The 26344-nt window shown below is 37.4% G+C and overlaps 1 protein-coding gene and 1 long non-coding RNA gene across 4 annotated transcripts in view; one reads left to right on the plus strand and one right to left on the minus strand.

Moving 5' to 3' along the window:
• The window catches only part of LOC113106131 (VPS10 domain-containing receptor SorCS2), a 166635-nt gene that overhangs the window by 109924 nt on the left and 30367 nt on the right, over positions 1-26344 (plus strand). For all 3 annotated transcript variants that reach the window (XM_026267758.1, XM_026267757.1, XM_026267759.1), the window contains exons 4-5: positions 24448-24612; positions 25543-25616. In XM_026267758.1, coding sequence (XP_026123543.1) covers positions 24448-24612; positions 25543-25616 — 239 coding nt within the window. The remainder of the gene's footprint in view (positions 1-24447; positions 24613-25542; positions 25617-26344) is intronic.
• On the minus strand, positions 8875-9453 carry LOC113106135 (uncharacterized). Its single transcript, XR_003292453.1, has 2 exons — positions 9243-9453; positions 8875-8975 (listed from the first exon to the last, which is right to left on the minus strand). It is a non-coding gene; the product is annotated as an uncharacterized LOC113106135 (long non-coding RNA).

The following is a 26344-nucleotide window of genomic DNA, read 5'->3' on the forward strand; positions in this document are numbered from 1 at the left end:
TGTGGCACACTTTCTTAATAATTAGCTCTTAGTTTTATTCCATAACCTTATGATGAAAATCATTTCAGACTAAATTAAGTTCTTCTGCTCTTCTAGTCTTGAATGTGTTTGAGAAGTCAAGCTGTCAAACATTAGGGAAGACTGTAATGTAATATTATTTCAACAAAAGTAATATAGTATGATCAGTGAACCATGTTTAAATACTCAATCTTGCCAGAACTAATCAGACTAATCATTAGTCAGCACTAATGAGAAATATTAGTGCAGATATTTAATGTGTATTGATCTGCAAATAAGCAAACATTTTATTTTATCACCAACATTATACAATATTAAAAACATATATCATATATATACATCAAAATGCATACCTCATAACTTCAATAAACTAAAATATCAATTTAGGTTGACCTAATAGCCTACCCAGTACAGACGGTGACATACAAATGCTGCAAATAAAGACACAAAGCTCAAATCCTATGTTACTGTCTAGGTGCTGTCTGGTCTCTTGTCCTAGTGTTGAGTGAAGACACAGTGACACAAAGACTAAACATAATTAGCAGGAACAAAAAAGACAAAATGAAGGGATGTGGTGAAGTTGGAAGTGAAGGTCAGGCTGTGCAGGCAGTTGGTCCAGAGGGCTGAGGATTGTTCCTTTGTGATTTTTCAGAAGAGCTTTTTTTGATAAATAAATGAGACTCGGAGGCTTTGCTTTTGTTCACAGCATGCAAAATGTTTTTTCGTTGTTGTTTTTAAGAAGTCTCTTATGTTCACCTAGGACTGCATTTATTTTATTACATTAATACAGTAAAAAACACAGTAAAAATGTTCTGTTGTAAATGTTCTTGCTGAATTAAAAAAGTATATATATATAATATATATATATATATATATATATATATATATATATATATATATATATATATATTTTTTTTTTTTTTTTTTTTTAATAATAAATATAAAACGATTGTTTTGATTAAGTACTATATGATTAAAGGTCTACTGGTAATGGTGTAAACTCACTCAGGGTAAAAAAAAAAAAAAAACCAAATAAAAAAAAAAAACTTAGAAACAGCCCCAGACTGACCTTAACTGACGTTGTTTATCTGGCTCTGGGTTGGTTCAGGACTCCAGTGCACCCAAGCACACTTTATGTCAGTTCAATATTTCAACAGCTCCAAATCCAGACCAATCAAGAGTGCCATGCAACATGAATTATTCCTCATTTTATATTAGACCAGATGTACATGCACACACAAGCACTAAAATCATGTGCATCTACATTCATTTTCACCTGATTGCTCATATTTGCACATTCATATGGCAATCAAATTAGTTAGTATTTTGTTTTTGATATTTGTAAGATCAGATTGCTGTCGGCACCCCATACTGTGCGATACACTGTCATTATTGCACTGTACCTGAGCCAGGTACAGCTTACACTGACACCCTGTGACCTGTCATAACATGCCATAGCATCCTTCCTGCTGAACACCATAATACTACCACACCTGCCATAGTCTGGCAAAACATGCTTCTCATGCATAATGCATATGCAGCTGTCTTACTGACCAACAAACTACACATAGGGAATATGCATAACAGAGAGTATCAGTATGCAGCGTGAGACGCCTCATCAGATGAAATCAGACAGACCACACGTGTGCATGGACACAACTATGTGGATGTTTCCATAACAATGCTGCGCACTGGTGCATAAACCAGCATTTCAACATGTATTTGTGTGTATGAGCGAGAGAGAGAGAGAGAGAGAGAGAGAGAGAAAAAGAGAGAGAGAGCAGTGCCTTATGCCTCCGATGAACAAAAGAAGGATGATGTTGTAGAAGCGAGAAGGGAGGGAAAAAGGTGGGATTTTTGGAAGGTGTGGGAAGGATGGGCTGGGAGACTGAGAAAATAAATTAAAAGCAAAGATGATTGCTTATCTGCACTCATTTCTTTGAAACAAATTTCACATCAGAAATGGCTAGACATGTTTGTTTGTAAGGAGATTGATGGTTTGAGCTTTTCACCATTGTTTCTGCATATATTAAGTGCTCCACTACTCTTTCAAGATTAATGAAGTGTAAACTTTCTCTTTAATTACGGTGGTAAATGGATATTTTAATGAATAAGCCGAAGTTATTGGCTTGAAAATATTTTACAACATATTTTGCTACTATTATAATTGATTACCTCAAAAGGTATATGTTTATGACAGACTTGTTAATATATTTTTTAGAAACATGAATAAAGACAACTGAAAATGTGCGTATTTTTTTGGTGATTGTTGTATATGCTTTTGGACATAAGCTGAAATAATATTTTCCAGCAAATTTTGATTTAAAAAAAAAAAAGGAATTAATGAATGTATGACATAACAAAATATTGACTTTATGTACAGGATATAATAATCAAAAGACAAACATTTAACATAAAAAATTATAAATCAAAATGTAAAAATTACACCAGACGTGCAGTAGATGTAGATCATTATATCTGTTTGTAGAGCAGAAGAAATATAGAGATATTACTGTGTGTGTTTTATGAAGTGCCTCATTTTTCTCTATAAATCCGTTCTTCCCTTTGTGAAGTACATGAAAAACATTCTCTGAAAACTAACAAAGACTTGTTTTTCTTTCCTCTTGCCTTCATTTCATACAAGTTGTGAACATGATTCAATCAAGCTTAACAAGCCTCTAGAGAGCTGAGTCATGCTTTGACTTTAATGAAAGCAGATATTGTCATTACAACGAGCCTGTCAAGCCAGAACATGGAAAATATTGCATCATTTCCAGTTTAAGCGTTTTCATTTGTAGTCAGAGAAGTGCTCAGACCAGAGCTTCATTCTGCATAGTTATGGTATGGAGAGAGGTGTGCTATTCTGGTGTGCTTCCCTGTGCCAGACTTCACTCTGTTTTAGTGAGCTTGAATGTGTTTCATCAATCCTCTGTCACCATCTTAATTAGCCTATTCAAACTCCATGACAGCCTCTGCTGACCTGAAAATACAACGCATTATAAAGGCCATGTCACCACCAATTATTCTTTCATTTTATTTCCTCTTCTCCACTGAATTTTTATCCTCTTTTCCAAGTCAGAACTATTAAACAGGGCTCAACAATAAGGTCCATTTGGTTCAGTAGTTTAGATTTGATCTAACCCAGCAAACATCTGCAGTGTCCTGTACCATAATATAAAAAAAATACAAAAAATAAAACATGTAGCAATGCATCTTAGTGTCAAAAACTGAATGAATTTCATTCATTGGCACCAACTGTCTTTGCTTGTATCAGGGTCATGTTCATTCACAATACTGTATCTGCTGTTTAAAGAAGCATTGTTTTTTATTTGCTGTGCAATCAGAATTGTTACTGAATTGAATGCAGTTACTACTGATCTTTTGTAGGTTATCCAACTAAAATTAGAGCACTGTGACTGTGCGCTGCTCTTAGTTTGACCCATGTTTTGGGTCATTTATGAGCAGTAGTACATTTTCACTATGAGGAACTGTTGACCACACAAGTATATTTTTACCCTATGAGTAGTTCATGTAATGGTTGAAGATAGAGGGCCATGAAACTTGCATTTCGCCTGTTTTTCATCTCTCTTTTTAGACCTGCTCATTTAAAATTCTTCAGCAAACTGTAGAAAAGACAAGAGGGTGAAAAAGGTATATGGTGTTAAAAAGAGTGCTGAGGTGCTTTAAAAGATCACCCCCATAATAGTCTAAATATTTCAGTAAAGACGCTCCGTCTATAACAGCCGCACAACTAAGACACACGAATGCACTTACATGCGCATGCAGAGGTGGCACTCAATCTAATGTGATACTTGACACACCTCAGTTTCACACCGCAGAACAGCCCTGTATCTCTCACCGTGCATCCAATCCTCTTAGTCCTAATGTGATATTTCTCTGAAAACCAAATTTGATATGTCAGACTACAACAATAGGTGACAGAGCACTTCATACAAGCATCTTCTGTAAAGTCAGCTGTAGAGATTCACAATGCATCCTGTGCGTGTGTGTGTGTGTGTGTCTACCTTTCTTTCTATGAAGTACTTATATGTGGAGTAAACAAACTGTAAAAATTAACAATCTTGCATTTTTTCCTAATAGTATTTTGAGATACATGAATGTATTTGCTGACTTTGCCTGACCCATTTATTTAAAGGTTGGGCTGCTAGCCCTCAAGCTCCTCACCTCATTAAAGCTCCACAGGCCTTGAAGGACATTACTGAAATAGCTTTCACAACACCTAGTAGATGCCTCATTGGGCTTCAGTCAATGTTTATAATGGCTAATGTCTGTGGAAGATTAAAGGTTTGTTATAACAGAGAGCTAGTTTGCATTAGCTCACTTGAGCGTACAGGCTCACCGTTCAAATAGAGTCTCTTTAATAATAAGCCACAGGTGCTCCAAGATATAGAGAGTAAGTTGGTGTGAAATTATGACTTCTAAATGGCAAAGACCATATTTACTGCTTCTCTAGACTATGAAATAAAATAATAAAATGTCAGTCTGCACAAATATACTTATCAAGACAAACAACACCAGGTCAGCCTTCAAGAGGGCATTGTGTAAACATTTAATGAACCTTTTTTATTCCCCCTCCCTTTTTTAGAAATTGATTACATGCAACAGTGAGGACGAGGGATTAAGAAGATTTACAGATAAACAGCGATGTTGGCACTTTCAGCCACATTTAAATCAGCAAAACATTTGTGCAGCACCAGCAAGCATTAATGACGGACGGACATGTTCTGTTCAGACTCCCTTTGTCAAGTAAAGGGTCAGAGGAGGAAAGAGGGGAACACTACTAGTCCAGTGTTAACCTTTTTTTCTAAATAAGGCTACTTTCTCTTTCAGATTTACATTTGTTTGGTCTAAGAAAGCCCATATTCAAGTATTTGCATTGTAAAACACAAATTCTGCCCGACTGCTTGGTGTGTACAAGGTGTTTTTTTTTTGTCTAATGCATATTCAAGTGGCCACATTTTGTGTTTGTACATGCAAGTTTGGGTGTGTGTGTGCTGTGGGCTGTGCATTTGTCTCTTTTGTGACTGGTGCATTTTGTCCTTACTCTGTTTTTTGTGGCACAATCAGGATTTTTCCCAGTAGCATTGCCCAATATGGTCCCTGGCAATGAAGCACTGTACTATCCCGGAAATCAATAATGAACAAAGGATGAATGAGGCAATTCTGATGACAAAAAAAAAGAAAAAAGAGCAGTACAACACTGGGCCTCCAGTGGGCTGCTTTTCAAGACTGGCTGGCAGAAGAGAGAAAAAGAAAGTGCATCATTCATACACACTTACTGAACATGACATGAATGACATATGACTGACCCTTAAACCACTCTGTAATCCAACAATATACTATTTTAGTGCCTTCAGAATTCCTGATTTGTCTTGCATCTGCCTCACATAGTGTCTTTGTTTTTTGTGCATGTTGAAACGCACACACAGAGTCTCAGCTGTAAGGACCCTTCCCCTATATCCCTGAGCTATTCTGAGCTCTTCTTACTGATCTCTTAATAACCCCCTCTCATTTTCTCAATGGGAGAGTCAAAGCGGAAATCAGAACGGTAATCACTCTGAAAGATGTTGGAAGAGAAGCATCATACTTACAGGAAAATGCAAGTGTGTGTGCATGTGTGTGTTTATTTTCATGTGCACCCCCCGCTGTTGGCCCTCCAAGCACTGTCATTTTCACAGAGGGTTGCTGGTGCTATGGAGGAAAAGAGGAGAAAAGCATAAGGTGGATACAAAGAGAGCATGTGAAAGAAAGTCTAATAGGAAAGGCAGTGTGGAAGATTTCCACAGTGGTAGACTTGTGTGTGTGTGTGTTTGTGTGTGTGGAAAAACTACCACACAGAGAAATGCTTTTTCATTTGGGCATTGCTCCAGTTTAAGCATGCTGCACACTGTATGATTTTGGCTATAATTTAGCTGTCTAAAACAGATTTCTGCAGCCATAAAAATGTTTTTGATGTCTTAATGAAAAGCGAAAATGCTAAATGTTTCTGAGACGGTCGTGTTTACAGGTGAGATATGGAATATAAATATAAACACAATAGAAATGGAACGTGGAAAATCTCCAACATGACAGAAATACAAATGTGTGTGTGTGTGTGTGTGTGTGTGTGTGTGTGTGTGTGTGTGTGTGTGTGTGTGGGTGTGGGTGTGTGTGGGTGCGTGTGTATGTGCATGTGTGTGTGTGTGTGTGTGTGTGAGAGAGAGAGAGAGAGAGAGAGATGTTCAGTTAAAAATGCTGAGATTTATTTTATGCAACAAAAATATTTCATTATTCATAAAAATTGCCAACATTAAAAAAAATTACAAAAAACTTGTTAACTGGTATACTGGTTTTTTGCAGTATACTTTCACATTGAAATGAGGATGTCAGAATGGACGGGGACTGTGAGACATTAACTGTAACTGTTAACATTACTGTAGCTAACTTGAGAATCTGTCCATGCTGCGAGGGACACAGGAAGCAGCAGTAGTAATACATTGCAATACCTTTCATTGTCATCCGATGGGCACAAATGCTACCAGAGACAATAGCTTGATCAAAGGATATTGAAGAAGCTCAATTTTAGCAGTCTGCCTAACATCTGACATGTTCGTATTTTTTACCAATTTGTCAAGACACTGGGGCACACCTCATTAAACTAGGACTGTCCTGAGTAAACCGGGACATCTGGTAACCCAAGCCTTTAGGCTCCTGTCAGCCTAATTAATCATCTGAATGAATCCAGCATGAACTTGAATGACATTTTCTAGTCCGCATGAACAGTCTATGACAGCTGATATGCAGCATGAGCGAACTAAGACAGTGGAGGTTTAACTAAGATACATTAAATTCAGCATCAGCATCAGACGGAAACCTGTTGTTCATAGAGTTAAACAAAGATGTATATGCTTTTATTGGTGCACTGTGTCGACCCCTTCAAATAATATGAATGCAAACATAAAGTAGCTTCACTTGCAGCCTCAACCCCATCACCTTGACTGATTGATTCCTAGCTCTCTTCTGTCGTATCTTTATTGGTGTTGTGGTTCACTGCATAATATCATTAGTGAAGTAAACCAAAGATGACATGCACCAACATTAACAGAAATGAAATTTCGCTGCATGCAAATTTTTATCTCAGTTTCCATTTAGATTTTTCTGTTGGAAGCCAAACCAATTCCATATTACATTAGTGCTAGTGGTTTAGCACTTAGCTCTAGGGTAATGCTGTTATGTTGTGTCCTCAGGGGTACTATTTATATCCCAATCTTTCTCTGTCAAATAGACAGTAAACTGCTTCAGTCTTGCTTGGTTGTCTGCTCATGATGTGCTGGGTAATAGGTGTTCTCACTGCCACCAGTTATCATGGCTATTGACAGAAGTCATAACCCTGTCCTGGGCCATTTTCATCAAGTTATAAGCCGTGTGCAGTTGTCAAACCACCGTCTTGTTGTAAAAGTGCATGTCACAGAACAATGTGATCCTTAAAGAGATTTTTTATTCTGTGGAACATAAAAGAAGATACTGTGAGAAATGTTTCAGTGTTCCAAATACATGCAGTATTACACACATATATGAGTATAATACACACAAGCATGCTTTCCTAAACTATTCATACATGTTACCTATTTAAGTGACTTTTGTTTCTTATGCATTTATTATTATTATTTTATTTATTTATTTATTATGCATCAAACCCTTGATACACAGAAATATTTATTTTGTTTTATATCAGGGGTATTCAACACAGTTTAAAGAGGTCCAGTCTCTATAGCCCTATTCGGACGGGACTAGTTTTACAGGGGGTCGTTAGAGAAATCTGCGTTTCACAGACGTACTTGGTGATTTTAATCCTGTCCGAATCTGCCACGTCTGTGTTTTTCTAACACAACCTCTGTGATAATTCCAGAGCAAATTACCTACCGTTTTTCAGCAAACTCAGTGATCCTCTGAGAAAACTAATCCCGTCCGAATGTGAATGTCTGTGATTGCCGGTGATATTTTATTTCACAGCGCGTTTCCTTGCTTTTGGCCAACGTGAATTACTGTAGATGCTCTTACCGCGTGGATGTTTGATATATTTGCTTAGCGGCAAATAAATTATAATAATAAAATAATACAAATAATAAAATCAAGAGCAAGATCGCGTAAACTGTTAATACCGGCTATTGTTATATCAGCATCAGGTAAGATTACTCACGTTCATTTATGCACTCAGTTACATAATGTTTTAATTACATATGTACCTTTATGAAAATTAAACATATGTTAGGTTTAGCCTACTACACACACACACACACACACACAAAGAAAACAAGTTAAACTAAAGGAACCACACATTAACATGGTTTTGCTATACTAGCCATTTAGTATTTATTGTGTAATAATACTAAGGCAATCATTCTGAATGAATGCAATGCACGCATACAGAGCGCGTGATCTCTGTGACGCCCAGATGCACATATCAGACCCTCCCACCTCTGTAATAAACACGGAGATGTTAGTCCCGTCTGAATTGGTACATGAAAATCGCAGACGTCAGGTGGTAAGAATTGAAACTCAAACGTAGTTTAGAAAACTAGTCCCGTCCGAATAGGGCTTATGTTTCCTTTTCAGGAACAGTTACAAATTTCCATCTGGGTACCTGTAATGCTTTATAAAAAAGAGAAAAAAAACTAAACAGTCAATATATTCATCAAAGAATGTCAGCAAAAGAAAAAAGCCTTATCACAAACCTGGTTTGAATGATCAGAGTCATATACAGTACGTATGATACTGTAGGTAAAAATAACAACATTTGCAGTATCGTTGTTTTGTGCTGTTTTAGTAAAAGTATTGATCTGTTTTGCTGCTCACCGTGCTTCTGTTTTTAAAATAATTGCCTCATCTGCAGCTCGTAATGGTGATTTAGTGTCTTTAGAGAGAAGCAGAGCACACAGGAAGGGCTTGAATGAAACCTGTGAATATATAATATATATATATATTAGAGGATATAACACCGAAAGATCATTACAATAAACAACCCTAAGCAATTTATTTAGAAATGGTAAAATGGTGCTGCCATTGCCATGATGCACCATGGTCCAGTTGAAACCAAGCCCACATGTGAATATGCCTGTTTTATATGAAATGTCTGAGATTTAAATGTGTCAGTTAATTCAATCAAAAAGATACTTTAATTTAGATGAACTGGATTTTACAAAATATTCATGTTTTGGCTTTACCTTCTTGTTTTATCCAGATGTTTTCTCTTCACTTGGGCACTTCTTACATCTGCCATGAAATAACAGCACTTTGGTATTCACTCATCTGTGATGTTCAAACATACAGTTCAAGAATGGAAAGCAGAAATCTTGATGTAATTGACTTGCATTTAAAGCCCCATGTGTGGCTTCTGCGACTGAACATCCTAATATCCACATGTTTGGGGTGAAAAAAAAACACCTCTCTCAGGATTCTTTCTCTGTGTCTTACTCTCTTTTTCTAATCGTCTCTGTCATGTCTTCCAGACTCTGGCAAAAGTTCCTCTACCTTGTTTCTATTGACATCCAGTAATCCGTTTACTGCTGTTCACTACAGCTGGGAAAATACAAGATCATTTGCCACTTTTCCCTCCACACCCACAGACATTAAGAACAAATAAGGCAAGTGAGAACGAATGAGAGGAGAGAGAGTTTGACTAATGAACTAAAATCCCCATTATTAATTATCACACCTATTCCTCTCCTTCAAAATGAGCAAGAATGTTTGAATTGGATCGTCTCCCACTCACTTGACTGGTGAGGACAGCGGTCTCCACGGAGACCACATGGTAACCAGGGTAACCTGGCCTTTGACACTAGATTAGTTTTCAGAGGAAATGGGTTGAACCTTTGGAGTCACAAGAAGGGTCTCTATTGGCTCTTACACGGTCTGCAATCATGTTTGGTTATTGTTTAATCATGTTTGGATAACATTACTCACATTAGTTTAACTTCTTAGCACCATCTCTTATTTTTGAGTATTTGTCTTGGACTGTTATTCTGCCCACGGTCCAACACTGAAGCCACTTCCTAGTCTCTCAGGGCGACTCATTCAAGTGCATCCTTACTTTCTTTTTCAAAGGAGCTCTGAACTCTACAGTACTCTCTCAACACTTGGCCACCTGCTTAAAATGGGATCCAAAAAAACAGAAGAAGAAATAATACAGGGCGGGTGCAGTTATAATAATGCGGATAGTAGGGGTGGGGGATATACTAATAGACACGATTAACTGTTAGAAATTTGTCAAACAGTAGAGATTTCTGTCTCCCATCTCTATTACGGTTACATGCTCACATGGCATTCCTGTGCTATGTGGTCACAAATATGAAGTGAGTGAAGTGAGTGAAGTGACATTCAGCCAAGTATGGTGACCCATACTCAGAATTTGTGCTCTGCATTTAACCCATCTGAAATGCACACACACAGAGCAGTGAACACACACACACACACTGTGAGCACACACCCGGAGCAGTGGGCAGCCATTTATGCTGCGGCGCCCGGGGAGCAGTTGGGGGTTCGATGCCTTGCTCAAGGGCACCTAAGTCGTGGTATTGAAGGTGGAGAGAGAACTGTTCATGCACTACCCCCACCCACAATTCCGTCCGGCCCGAGACTAGAACCCACAACCCTTCGATTGGGAGTCCAACCCTCTAACCATTAGGCCACAACTTCCCCACCAATGTATGTATCAGCTGTTTAAAAATAAGTGATTTTAAGTCTCTGAAACACAAACAGTGAAAGAGAACTCATTTTGCTGTCTGAGAGGCTCCACACATGAAAGTTAGTGTAACATGTAAGACAATGTTAGTGACTGTTGTCCTGTGGTTTGCGTGAGAAACCACAGGATTCCAAAGGGTAAACCGCATTTTATTTTGAAACGTCAATTTAAATATTTTAAGGAGCAAGCTTTTTTGCTAGATATTTATAATAGTGACTTATACAGTCTCCTTATACAGATACTTGATGTTGATGTTGATTTAGACTGGGAGTATTTTAAAAGCTTTTTTTTTTTTTTGACTATACAGTATGTGATAAATATACACCTTTTCTAAGATTTAGAGTGAGAAATAGAGAAAATCCCTGGTTTAATGACTCCATATCTACACTAATAAAAAAAAGAGATATTGCACAGGCTAAAGCAAAGAAAACGAATAATCATATGGACTGGATTGATTACAGAATAGTAAGAAATAATTGTACAAAATTAGTCAAATGTGATTATTATTTAAATATGATAAATGAGAACATTTATGATCCTTCTAGTTTTTGGAAACTGACCTAATCAGTTTCTGGTCTAAAAACCCTTACCAAACTACCTGATGTTAATCACTAATTGATGGATGTCTAAAGTATAAAAGTAAGGAGAAGTCTAAAACAGGTGGGAGGCCTAGCCCGCGTCTGAACTATGATGTGAAAATTGTCTCGAAGCCCTGCTCTAAGGGTGTTAAAAAGTCAGGGCCCATCGGGCTCGGGGTGAAATGCAGGGCTCTAGTGTCTGTTGTTAAACCACAGGGAGACTTTCAGAGTCGCAGAGCCTTTTCTTTTTTTCAGTCGAACGGCTGGTCGCACTGGTGCAACCTCTGATGTTTTTTTAGTCGCACCATTGAGAAATTAGGTCGCACTACAGAACCCTGTTGTATATTGCATGAATTGGTGGGATGGTCCTCTTTGTTTCAAAGAAGGAAAGTGCAAATGCTGCTGTTTATCGCTAAGGCACTGTTAGGTGAATTAACAATTTGATATCTGCAGTCTTTTATCCTTTTATACATGTAATTACAGCACTAGATCTTGTGCTAAATTACTTTTAAATGTTCCAAGAGTATATTCAGAGCTTGGCAAAACGGCCTTCTCTTTTTTTGCTCCCTCATTATGGAACGAGTTACAGAGTCATGTCATGATATACGATTTTGGTCATATCACCTACCCCTACTCATTAGTAGTGTTGGTAAAAATGATAGAAAATGATCAATTATAGCATTAACATTGATCTATAACTAGCCTGGTTAACAACGCATTAAGAGATTAAGACAGAAATAGGAAGCATGTATTTTATAAAGTACAATGAAACATTGTTAATTTTATTTTGTGTTATTTTATTCATTCATTCATTCATTTATTCATTCATGTGTATGTTTAATAGTACGGTAATCATTTAAGAAAAAGTCAGAAAGGAAAAATATCATTAAAGAAAATACAGTTGACATGTACAGTTCTGTTTTGGGGTTACATCTGCTGGCTGCTTATACATCCTCTCCTCATGTCAGAATGAATGATTCTCTTAAGTCATCGTTCTGGCTCACATAACACAACGTGAAGAAATAGTTCCATTTCCTCTTGCTTTCTGCCTCCGTTCTCTGTCCATCCCAATAAATAAGTCCCTCTTCGACCTCTCTGTTTTCATTATTGTCCTGTCTGGAAGTGGAATACTGTAAACTAATCTCGCCATTCTCGGGGTTTAACATGATGGTTCAATAAAAGCTAAATGAAATGGAAAAGCATTATTTATTTATTTTCCAAACAGAGATTTGCTGATACACAAAGCAAATAGCATTCTATTTCATTTTGGTGAGAGTGAAAGGTCAACCTTTCATTTACCCCGACTTCTATTTACTCCTCTCCTTCTCTCTCTCTCTCTCTCCTTCTCTCCTTCCCTCTCTCTCTCTCTCTCTCTCTATCTCTCTCTACCACCCCAGTGTTATATCTCTACTGTGTGTGCAGCCATCAGGATTTAAATTGACCATGACTACACAAGTCTGTGGCCTCCAAAATAACTGCCACATTCATCCATGAATCATCAGAGTTGAATAACATCAGCCATTTTATCATTATGAGGATGCATATTTTGTCCATTGAGCCCTGAATTAAGCATCTGTATCCAAAGCCATTTCCCCCATTTTAGACATATCTGTGTCAGACAAACAAATTGAAATGACAATTACTCATGCGGCACAATGCCTAATGGATGATGACCGTACGAGTGCAGCTATTCAGAAGTGTACCTGTGAATGTGCAGCCGTTTGATTTGACCCACTGTGGGTGCTAGGAATATTACTGGCAAAGTTTGTGTTTGCTTTTTAATCCCCACAATCCTTCAGAGGAGAGAGGTCCTGCATTTACCATAATCAATCAGACATGCTGAAAGGTTTGAGCATGCACAGCCCCATCCAAAAAATATTAGCTAGCATACTTCTCTGCCAAGACATACAGAGTCTGGTCTTAAACTATTTGCTTAATGCCTCTGAGATCAGCACAGCTCAGAAAACGCGTAAAACATTTCATGATGAAAACTGTGTAGTACAGCATGAGGTTAATAATGTAACTGGAACTCATACGCTGCAATGCTTTATGTTCACCTAAATCCTAGCAGTAGTTTTGATAGTAGGCAAATGGTCACAGAGGGCTAGTCTCAGGTAGGGTTGACCTTTTGCAATCAAGTAGACCTGTTCCTTTATAGTCATGCCCTTGAGCAAATCTTGGTGCTACAGGGGTGCTGTTGCTATAATTAGTGTAGCAGATGATGAAAATTGTCCGCTAAAGGGCAAAGTTATAATCTGTCTACATATCTCTAACTGAGCTCTCAGTGTGCATGAGGTGGGACTCAGAATCAAGAGCGGCTTCTTACCGTGACCGAATGATTTTCAGGACGTTCTGTTCTGCTAATGGTTGCTCCATGTTCATTTTCGCTCTATTACTATTCAAGAAGCATATAGTGTGACCATTGAAATCCAGTTGCAAAGAGAAAGACTCTTATAAGCTAGTTTTTACTGAATCACAAAAACACCAGAACGGTGAAGTAATTCCAGAGTTAATAACTTTTATGAGTGTGCTGTTTTTAGTGAATCGCAGATGCTAATGAATCAATCGACAATTTACAATAATGTTTCATTTGTAAACATAAGACAAAAGTAGTTAACTTGAACTAAGAAGGAACTGTTATGTTAATGTGAATGTAAATGTTAATTTTCATTTCAATATTGGTTAATATATTAATGTTAACAAATGAGACCTAATTGTTATATGTTACTAATAAATCAGCTGGAGCTATTTCTCGGTTTCCTTAATGAACTGAAAGTTAATAATGTATTTTATAAAAAATCATTAATGAATTGTGTTACCACACACAAATAATGTCACTAATGTTTTTGTTCTTTGTTATTGAAATGAGCCCAACAATTGGCAGCAGAAAAGCATTTTCTGTTTTTCCAAATATCCTAAATGGAATAATTGTGAAAGGAATCACAACACTGCTGCTGAAGGTGTTGATATGACAGCTATTCCCATCATGAAAATAAAATGTACTTAAAATAACTTTTTGACTTATATTTCAGGCTGTAAGAAAGCGTCTCTAGGTTACGAATGTAACCCTAGTTCCTCAAAGGACGCAGCTCGAGTTCCTGAAGAGGAACCTGGACTTTTTTGCATATATTTTCTTGATCAAGTACATAAAAAAAATACTTTTTTAAGTTGTGTGTGTAAAACTATTTTTTCATTATTTTAAGGGCCTTGAAGGGCCAAACTTGTATATTAAATTCGAACAGTGACTGCTTAGAGTAGCAGCTTTTAAATGAACTGCTGTTTTAAAATCCTCCCGTCAAAATCTGCTGTAACGTTGTTATCATGACGGAGACAAAGGCACAGATGGCGCTTTTTGCACGTTTAAAGTGGTAGGCTGAGATTACTCACTCAGATCTCACTGGAGTCAGAATCAGAGAGCCCCTGCTGAGACGGGGAAGGAGATTAAACTTTCCCTGTGGAGAATCTGTGCCGTTTTGACCCAAACAGACTGTCTGGAATTGGTGACTACACATGGAGAAATATCCACATTGGGTCCTTTCTACTGTTATTTGATAGGCACAGGTCCATTAGGTCAGAGAAATTATGTGATTGCTCATCACTTCTTTTACAACAGAGAGTTTTAAGGTTGCAGGTTAACATGAAATCTATGTGTGCAGAAAGATCTGTAGATATTTGTGTATGTATTTTGATAGTTCGATTATGCTTTCAGTTGCCAATAACTGTAGAGTGGAGCACCAAAATGACTGTGGGTCTCATTCATGAAACACGAGCAGAACGAATTTTTGTGTAAATCGCGTGTAAAGTGGTTCTAGCGTAAATTTTCGGATTCATTAAAACGTTCGTATTTTCCAAATGTTAGTTGGTACGAAATAAATCTACACCTGCTCCAAGCCACGCGTTAATAGTGCGTTAAACGTCTGAACGTTTTGCTCATTAATACGGCTGCATTTTAATTCATAATGGGATACATATTTACACAGCATTTTGAAAAAAAAAATTATATATAGTAATTACATACGGTTTTTCTTTTCACTTCTGGGACTGTTCGATTAACAGATGAAACTCTATTAATAGCATCTGTAATATGCTGCAAAGCTTCCTTTTTTTAGGACCTGATACGCCACTATATACGCTTGAAAATAAAACGTGGCATTTTGAATGTACTTCTGATAATAAAACTTCAATTTCTTCAGCTGAGAAATTTAAATTTTTCATTCGCTTTTGAGAAGACATGTTGAAATCCTTCGTTTGGTGTCATAATATGATGCTCATATATAGTTGTCAGTCGGATTTAATGGGCGGGATTTATGGTAATTGAGAATGAGCGTGCACGCGCGTCCCATTTACGACTGATTGGAATTCATTAACACACACACACATTTCACTATCACATCTGACGTTTACAAAGTTTTTGTGAATCAGGAGAAGAGTTTTCGGGAAGTTCTCTTTACGCGCAAATCACTCACATATTAATTCGTATATTTACGAATGTTTCATGAATGAGACCCATTGTGTTTATTCATTTGTTCACTTGTATGTATTTTTTTATTCCACGTCCCGTGTAGGGCTCCATAGTGTAGCACAGTAACTCTATTTAACACATTTTACTGTGTTTTTATTCATCATTTGACTAACACATATTAATAGATTTCCTATTAAAATTACAACAGACATTATGCGGAAGAAATCTGAAGATTCTGATTGTATAAACACTATAGATGAAAACGAATTTGTTTTGAGTATTGTGTGTTTATGAGAAATGGGGAATCACTGCATCATCCAGTGTAATGTAGGTTCTGGTTGCGTCTATTTGCTATTATGCTCTTTTACAAAGTCTTGATTTTGTTTTTGGGGGGATGCTAGAACAGGCCCTCATGCTAGGTAGTTCGAAAACACATAAGTTTTCTCATATTTTACATTATTATAGTACCTCTCTCCCCAGTCTGGCATGAACGGCTCGAATGATTGACCCGGTATTGACTCAGAAAGGCATATATAAATGGCATTAATTAATCTACCTACATAAATCAGCAATTTTATAATGCCCCAATTCAACTTCATCTCTTTAGCATTAAGGACTGTCACAGTTCAGCTGCGTTCAAAAATGTATGTCATTAGTTATATACATTTATTACTGTTGTGGTATCACACATCTAAACATGACTTTATTTTGCATATTTTATTAGTAAATAAAAAGTGAATGGGATTGGTCCTAATCAGATTGTTTTACACCAAAGTTAACCAAGGGTCCAATATATGATGTATTGCTACCGAATTAAGAGACTGAAGGCTATATCAATATTATATTAATAATCTTACCAGCAATCTGTTCCCACAGTTAAAATAATTAATTAATTATCTTGATATAACACTTTAGAATTAGATGCTTTTTTTTTTAAGAAGCGCATTCCAATAACTACTTTTCTTTCAGATATGTCTTAAAATATAATTTGATGGTGGTAAGAGTGGATAGCCTGAAATTTAAAATCTACATACGCTATCAAACTTGACCTTAGACTGAAAAGTTTTACATCTTTAAAGCTGATGCTGACAAACTGGATCATGTTTGAAGAGCTGACAGCCAAAAAGACATCATTATGGACATGATTTTTACCCTAAGGCGAGTTTTATTATGATCAAAGACACTTATACATAATATTAAGCAACAAGAGATAAAGCCATGTCTGTGAAATGTTTTTTTTTCTTCCAGTCGCCAGCTGTGACCATAACAAGTAAAATGACATTGCTGATCATCAGTCCCCCTTCTTATAACTGTACATAATAGGGCTGTAATGATACATTGATATGGATCAGTGCTTTCATCAAGTATAATTGCACTGTGTAGAAATTGCTAATTTTTTTAAGAGGCACATTTTAACACTCTTATGTTAGCCATATCTGCATGCAGTGTCTTAAAGGAAGAACCTACAGTACATGTGTGTGTGGGCATGTTTTTGTGACATATCAGGACACAACTCTGTATAATGACATGGGTATGACACAGGTATTACAAGGAGAGGGTGACTTATGGTAAATGGACTGCATTTATATAGCGCTTTCAACATGGCCATCCAAAGCGCTTTACAATTTGCCTCACATTCACCCATTCACACACCGACGCCGGTGTCTGCCATACAAGGCGCCATCCAGCTCATCGGGAGCAGCTGGGGTTAGGTGTCTTGCTCAAGGACACCTCGACACATGGTCAGGTGGAGCCGGGGATCGAACCACCAACCTTCCGGTTTGTAGACAAAAAAAACAAACCGCCACTGCCGCCCCTTATGAGGACATAACCCACTTCCCCATTTTTCAAAATGCTTATAAATCATACAGAATGATTTTTTTTTCTTTGTTGAGAAAGTAAAAATGCACAAAGTTTCCTGTGAGGGTTATAGTTAGGGGTAGGGTTGGTGAAGGGTGATAGAATATACAGTTTGTACAGTATAAAAACCATTACGCCTATGGGATGTCCCCACTTTTCACAAAAACAAATGTGTGTGTGTGTGTGTGTGTGTGTGTGTGTGTGTGTGTCCTAATGGGTATACTATTTGCACAATTTAGAGAGCACCATATACCTGTAGACTTTCTCTGTTGCCATTGCTTATCTTTTTGCACAAGCCACTCATGATCTGTCATCAGATCTCAAGTTAACCGAATCTCATTGAATCTCATTAAATTGTATCTTGGTATGTAGAGGTACAGTAACAGTGATTATTGTATCTCTGGCTAAGAGAATAGATGTCAGATTGTATTGTAATGTAAAGTCTGATTTACAGCCTAGAACATGGAACATTCAAATTCTTCAGATTGACTGAAACGTCATGTCACACGGTGGTCTCTCTTTCAGGGTGAACAAAGGACTTGTTGCTGGAAATGCGTTGCATCTTTGGTGTAAGACATTCTATCACTTCACTTGATCACAGGATCACCTCTACATTCCCACATATTAACATGATTCAATATCGGTTTAAATACTTGGCCACAACATCTTTTACAGGTGTGTACAGGTCATGATCAGAGAGCCGAGACCCCGCAGTGCAGGAAACTGAATAATTGTTGCCAAGCACTGCACCTACAGACAAATGTTACATAGTAGCCCCAAGCACAAAGCTGTGATCATGCACACAGTGCGAGCATTGTTATCCCTTTTTCCTTTTGTCTTCAGTGTTTTCATGGGTCCTCGTCCCTTGTGTAGGTGTTTGATGTGTGGGCTGTTCTTTAGTCTGAGCTGAGCCATTATGACAGGCAGGAGGGACTTAATAACAGTGCTTTCACCCCAAGCATGCTCCTGACAAATTACCTGTGTGAGACCTGGATTTAGAAAAGGGTCAGTGGAAAGATCACGCTCTCTCTCTCTCTCTCTCTCTCTCTCTCACACACACACACACACACAAGCACAGACAAACACACATTTCCTTTGTTTCCTTTGAAAAGGGAGTCTCTTCATTGGCCTCTGTCCCTTCACACTATCATGTAGACATAATAGATGCTTAATGTCTATTCAAAGTGTTTGATGTGTGTGGGAGAATATTTCCATATTCCACATTTGGAGAGAAATAAAGAGAGAGGGGGATCTGTATATGTGTGATGTCACAAGCTTGCCTATTGAAAGAGGGGCTTTTATAAAAGGAAAATTCACCTTAAATGAAAAAAAAATCATAATTTACTCTCCCTTACCTTAAATTGTATCCAAAATGCAGTCACAGTTCATAGCAATCACCATAAACAATAACAAGCATAACAAAAAGCACCATAAAAGCATTCCCTATATATAATTCATATGCTATATTTCAATACTTTTGAAGTCACTCAATAGCTTTGTGCAAGGAATAATATATTAAATAATAATATTTTAGATAGTTCACGCTAAAATGAAATATCTGTCATCATTTATAAACCCTCATGTTGTTCCAAAGCTGTATGATGAGTTCCTTTAAAAAAATAAAAAAATAAAATATCTCTTAGCTGTAGTGTTATTTGTCAATAGTCAATTCAAAATATCTTTATGTTCCACAAACAACATGTGGGCGAGCAAATTAATTCAGAATTATTTTTAGGTTAATATCCACTCTATTGTTAGGCTCACTTAAAATCCACTGATACTGGATGAAATCACCGAGTTGAACTCGAGTATAGGACAGATTTGTGAATGAATCGTGTTTTTTGTTTTGTTTAGTTTTTTTAAACCAGTTTTATGAACCGGATCTGCTGGTTTAAAAGAAACAATACACGTTTCCATTTAGAGCAACTAGAGAAAGATTAAATGATGGCAGACTTGTGCACTAGGCCTTTAATCTGTGCCAGTAGCTGCGTTAACATGGACCCCACTAATCCGATCCTAATAGGACTAGAAGCACAATCAAAATAAAAAAGTAACATGTAAACAGGTCAATCGGATTGAATTGGCCAGATCCGACTAAAATTTCGATCGGATTGTAAGGGGTGGTTTATCCCTTTTGTAATCGGAGCGAGAGGACATGTAAACACTTGATCAGATTGAAAACCGAAACTGGAAAATACTGCGCATGTGCAGTGACGTAAAAATAACGCAATGACGTATGATGCATGGAACGAGCTGTTCTTCCTGGTGAATAAAATGTCATAAATGAGTGTCCAGTCATTCCTAAATTCTGCTTTCACTAAGCATCTGTGAAGTGGAGCAGGACAACGTCCCACCAGTCTTTGTTTAAGACTCTCATCAACAGATTCAATCCGATCAGAAGCTTGTAACATATAAATGCGCGTATCAACCTGATCACTCTGTTCAGCATTTATGGAAACACTATGTTCAGATTCGTCAATCAGAATGAATTTATTCTGGTGGAAGAAAAAAGTCTCTATGTAAATGTACCTACAGTCTCTTGACCCCACTGTCTGTTGAAGACTCTCACTAAAAGAAGCATCTTGTGTAGGGAATCATATTTTTCTTTCTCTCTCTGAGAGGCGCATCAGGTAGAGCTAAGTAAGAATGCAAACCCGAGCTGGTATGAGTTGTTTCAGAAGAAATCTCCTCTTGGCTTTGTGCGGTTGAGTATTGAAAATTTGTCGTTTCCACAGTCAGTTTTCTTCAAGTCTGTCTTTTGTTCCAGAGGCTGAGCTCAGGTGCACAGAACAGACCTCTCTCACTCTTTCACTCTCTCCCCCTCTTCATCTCTATGCTTCTCATTTTCCCACTCAGCACTGACTGGATATCAAACCTGCCAATTTGCATATGAAATTGGGTGGAAAGCAAAATTAGTAGAGGTGCATTGAGTAAAAGCAGATACACGTACTCACGTACACACAGACATGTTTGTCCCTTTCGCTGGCTGCTCTGTTTACAAAGTTCCACTGCACCGAAAGACTCAGTGTAGTGTTTGAATTAGCGACTCGTTCAGAGCTTTGTTGCGTGATGAATATTACTGCTGTTAATTAGCATGAGTAATTAGGTCAATACGATCACGTGGTCTCTTTCACGAAGGCTGTGTAAAGGTAAAGCATTTTAACATGGCACTTTCAGAGGAATGTTGAGACAAGCAGTATGATTGTTTACTCATGTATGTGTATCATGTAAATCCTCCGAGTTGTCTGCATTGTAATGAGTTGGCGTACCAAACCTGATTCTACTTAAAAGACACTACGTGACTTGCCTATTGTGAGAGAGGATCCAGTTGGAGATCTTTAAGCAGATTATCTTATAACCGATTACATGACCTACAGACAATTCCTAAAACCTCATTCTGAAGTGGCAGTCAGACATCATCATAGATTGATGATTACGCTTTTAAAGCGCCATCAGCCACCACATTCTGCCCCATGTTGTTTTACCGGCCTCTGTAGTCTCTTCCAGCCCTGCCAGCTCGTTGTACTCCTCTGGGACAGCCGCAGGATGTTGTTTGATGGCTTTTATCCACAGACCACAAAGGGGGCTCTGTGCTAAACTCTGCAAGTTATTGCTTTAAGAGGGAAGTTTTACAGAGAGGAGATTCTTTCCTTTTTTCCCCTAGAGTCTTTGTTTTGGGATGGATAACTTGTTTCACAGAGATCCCTTTGAGAGTCTCACTGTTTGGCAGTCCCCTTGAGGATCCCAGCTTGTTTTTCACTTCGCATTTGGTTGAACAACAGCGCCACTGAAAGGCAGTGAACGGGACTGCATCTTACAATAAAGTTCAATTAGTTATAAATTCGCACAACTCTGGGTCATTAAAAGGCATAGACCTTATTCCGTTTTTTTTTTTCCTAAGTGATTGACTTTGGTTTTGCCTTTATGTTTCCTCTTTATCTTTTATTTGTAGCCTGCTCGTATTTTTAAATTATGTGTTGGGCAACAAAAACAGAACAGAGACATTAGTGCACTTTAAGAAGTGGCTTAAGGCACAATGTGGGTTAAATTGTGTGTGTATGAATGTAATATAAACTAGTTAAACTAGTTCACAACTTTATGGAACTATATATATATATATATATATATATATATATATATATATATATATATATATATATAACTTTTGCCATCTGGCCGGCGCCTCAGAGCCGCAAATACCAGAACAGTAAGGCACAAAAACAGTTTCTTCCCCCAGGCAATCTACCTCATGAACAGTTAAATGTTCCCCGCTTATGCAAAAAAATGCAATATCCTTATATTTATTTGTTACCCCTCCATCCTAGTACATCCCAGCATCTTATTCAATCCTATTCCATTATCATTTATAGCACAATTGTTTATACACTTATTTATTTGCCTACATATATTTTTTTTTTTCGTCTGTGTGTTGGTGTCTCTGTGTACTGGAAGCTTATGTCACTAAAACAAATTCCTTGTATGCACAAGCATACTTGGCAATAAAGCTCTTTCTGATTCTGATTCTGATATATATATATATATATATATATAGAGTCTTGTGTAAGTATTCTTACCCCTTAATTTTTTTCACGTTTTGTAATGTTGCTGCCTTATTCTAAACTGCTTTAAATTACTTTTTTTTTTTTTTTTTACCACATCAATCTGCACTCCATACACCATAATGGTAAAGCAAAAAAATGTTTTAACATCCTTGCAAATTTATTACAAATAAAAAACTAAAATGATTCCATTGCATAAGTATTCATATCCTTATCTGGGACAGTTTGAAATTTACTGATGAAATTTAGCTCAGGAGCATTCATATTGATTACAGCTGTTACTACACTTAGAGTGAAGTTAACCTGTGGCAAATTCAATTGAATGGGCATGATTTGGAAAGGCACACATGCCTTAATAAAAGGTCTAACAGCTGATAATGCATATCAGAGCAAAAATCAAGCCCTGAGATCAAAATAACTGCCTGTACAGCTCAGAAACAGGTTTGTGTCAAGCCATACATTGGAGGAAGAGTTCAGAAGAAAAAAAAAATCTGCTTCATTGAAGATTCGCATAAGCATATAATCTCTGTTATTCTTAATGGAATAAGTTTGAAACAACCAGGACTCTTCCTAGAGCTGGGGAACTGATGGAGAAGGGCTTTGGTTGGTGTGGTGACCAAGAACCTGATGGTCACTCTAGATGAGCTCCATTATCATATGTGGACATTGGAGAAATCTACAGAAGGACAAACATCTCTTCCAGAGGTGTCATGCCCATTCAGAGTCCAGTGCAGATTTTTGAGTCAAGTGGATTTAGAATGCACCCTGCAAAAAAAAGCCACTCTATATTTTTTATATAAACACAATCCCACCAGTGTGATTAACGTTCAGCACGTCATATCGTCAGCTGCTAAATTCAAATCCTCATTCGCTGGCTGGTGCTGAGGCAGAGACAGAAGTGTTTTTACAGCTCTGCATTATAACCAATCATACACAAATCGATGCTGTTGAGCTTATGAATGCAATGACACATCAGAGGTATTCAGATGAATCCGGTATTTTCTTCACTCGCTCGCTGACTGAATGCCTTTTTCTCTCATCAGAAACAACAAAGTGCAAATGTGTGTAATCTGTGAGATATTAATTTCATAGTGTAAACAGCTTCAGTGATTTTAATGGGAGTTTTTGAGAGTGCTTTAACCAGACTGTCAGTGAAAATGTTACTCATAATGTAAATGTTCTTGCTCTACTTCTGTACAACGAAAGTGTTATGATTAGAAACCTAACTTGCAAAGTTTTTATTCACATTACCTTTCAACGTTAAATTCACATGAAATATGAACTCAGTCTTAGACTAATATATAATTATTATATTAAAATGTGAACACTTAACACCCATGTAACTTAAGTCAGCCAGGTTTTTTATTCATATATAAAAGATTACATTATTAGGTTACTTTGACCATCGCCCACTTTAATCTATAATGGTGAGAATCAAGATATTTCATGATAATTCAGTTAATGGAATTTTCATTTGGGAATGTTTTAAGTAAAAAGTAAAAAATAAATAAAACATAAGTGCTGTTGCGGCTGCTGTGTGACACATGACGAACCCACCCCCAATTTGTGCCCCCTCAAACAAAATGAGTGCATGACTCCTCTGATATCTGCAACACTCCACTGATCTGTGCTTTATGCCAGTGTGGCCAAACTCAATCCTCTTCAGTTAAGACACATGAAAACACACTTGGAATTTACAAAGAGTAGCTGATAGACAACTCTGTGAATGACCTTGTGTGGCCCAGCCAGAGCCTGGGATAGAGCCCAGTCAAATAATTCTGGAGAAACCTGAAAATCTGCCCCCATCCAACCTGACAGAGCATGAGAGGTTAATAGATGAGGAGAAGGATGGCAGATAATTGCCAAATGCTGATGTGCAAAGCTTGTCGCATCACACCCAAAAAGACTTGAGGCTGCAAAGATTCTTAGGCTAAATATTTAGTATATATATATATATATATATATATATATATATATATATATATATATATATATATATATATATATGGAGGAAATGCACCTAAATATGAATATTAAATATTTATTATAAAATATATTTGTGCAATAAAATACAATATATTGCACAACAATACTTTATATTGCACATATTAAAATAAAATAAAATATTCTTTAATAAAAGGTAAAGAGCAATGCTTTACTGTCTAATATGTGTAAACTAATTAACATACATCTTGACATGCAGTCACTGAAGACATTGTGTTTTTTTAGGTGATCTTGGTGAGCTCCAGCATCAATGAACGTGACCAGATGCTCTTCATCAGCACAGATGAGGGTTCATCCTTCCAACGACAGCCTGTCTCCTTCACTGTGGATACACTCCTCTTTCATCCATCTGAGGAAGACAAACTTCTGGCTTACAGCAAGGAGGCGAAGGTCAGTGATGAAAGTGTTGGCCAACACAGATTAATGCAGTCGAGTAAATGACTATTAATGACAACAATTGAAGTCAGTGTTTTTTGGCAGCTCCAAACCGGTTGCTCACAAGATAATATAATGTGTCTTAATTCCATCTGCATATTTGTAGCTTTTCTTGTCAGACACAACTGCCTGAATCAGTCTTTGTAGCTTTTTCTGTATTAATGATTTGGGTCTCAGCTGAACGCCTTGACCAACTGTTCTCAACACATTTCTCACCCAGCTTTGTTTATGGCTCTGCTTTTTGCTCTCCAGCATATTGGCATCCTCATTATTAGAGTTATGAGCAGCACTGTTTGGCCTTCAGGCCATGGTTGTCTCTCGCTAAAGAGCATGTTTACATTGTTAACGGCTGGGCGAGCAACGAGGCAAGATCTGTGTGTGTGTGTGTGTGTGTGTGTGTGTGTGTGTGTGTGTGTGTGTGTGTGTGTGTGTGTGTGCGCGCGTGTGTGTGTTTGTGCAGTTGATGAATTGCGAAACCCCTAGACACTACTTGCAACACGCTGCATTTATCATCTCTAAGATTAAATGGAAAAGACAATGAAAAGTGTGTATGTGTCCATGTGCATTATTATGGTGCAGTTTGGTGGGCATTTCTCATGCAAGTGGTGATCAATATAATCTCATTATAGGGAGGATTAATTGGGGACAGATGCATACACACAAACACACACTCAACATATGTGATTTTAATTGGTATATATGGACAGTTTTCCACAACCTAATCGTCATAGAGTATGCAACAACTCACTCATCTAATTCGTACGATCCTGAGAATTTGCAAAGTGTGTTTTAATCTAATCCAGCCTAAAAATCAATGTTATGACCAGTGCTTCAAGATTCCAGTGACAGTTAAAAGTGATTTATTCGTCTTTCTTTGTTTTTCAGCTGTATATCTCCACCGATCTGGGTCACAAATGGACTCTGCTTCAGGAGCGTGTTACTAAAGACAGAGTTTTCTGGTAAATTATTATTATTATTTTTCAAAATTCATCCTACAATATTTAAAGGCAGCGGTTCTCAGTTCCAGTCCTTGCGCTCCCCTGCTCTGCACATTTTGTATGTTGCTTTTATCACTTCAGACGTTTGTTCTATTTGAACGTAAGTGCCCTGAGAAGTGGACATAACAGGCGAACGTATACGTGTGCAAGATGTGAATTTAAAAAGTATTTATTTATCGAGGTATATGATGTCACATTTGTCCGTGTGTGAAGACACTGTGCAGCACAAATCCATGAATGAATGTTCCGAAGTGAAGTAAACTTCATCAGATTTCTCATGCTCAGGGAGTAGGGAGCAATGAACACTGTTGTAGGGACCATGTAGGGACACTGTGTAGGGAACACAGTTCATGCACGGAGTTCACTTTTAACGAGCTGATTATCTGAATCAGGTGTGTAATCAAAGAGAGACAAACAAAATGTGCAGAGCAGTGGGGCGCAAGGACTGGAATTGAAAACCGCTGCTTAAGTGTGCCATATAATGCATTGATACAATATTTTGAATTGTTCTTTGATGTCACACATGTCATGTGTGTATGTGAAGTTTTATCTCAAAATTCCCCACAGATAATTTTTTATAGCTTGTTGAAATTGCCAATTTTAGGGTATGCACTGTTTTTGTGCTTCTCCCATTTAAATGAAAATGAGCTGCTCCTCCCACCTCCCTTTTCAGAAGAGTGCGGAGCTTC

The sequence above is a fragment of the Carassius auratus genome, chromosome 7 (genome assembly GCF_003368295.1).
Source record: "Carassius auratus strain Wakin chromosome 7, ASM336829v1, whole genome shotgun sequence".
Lineage (NCBI taxonomy): Eukaryota > Metazoa > Chordata > Actinopteri > Cypriniformes > Cyprinidae > Carassius > Carassius auratus.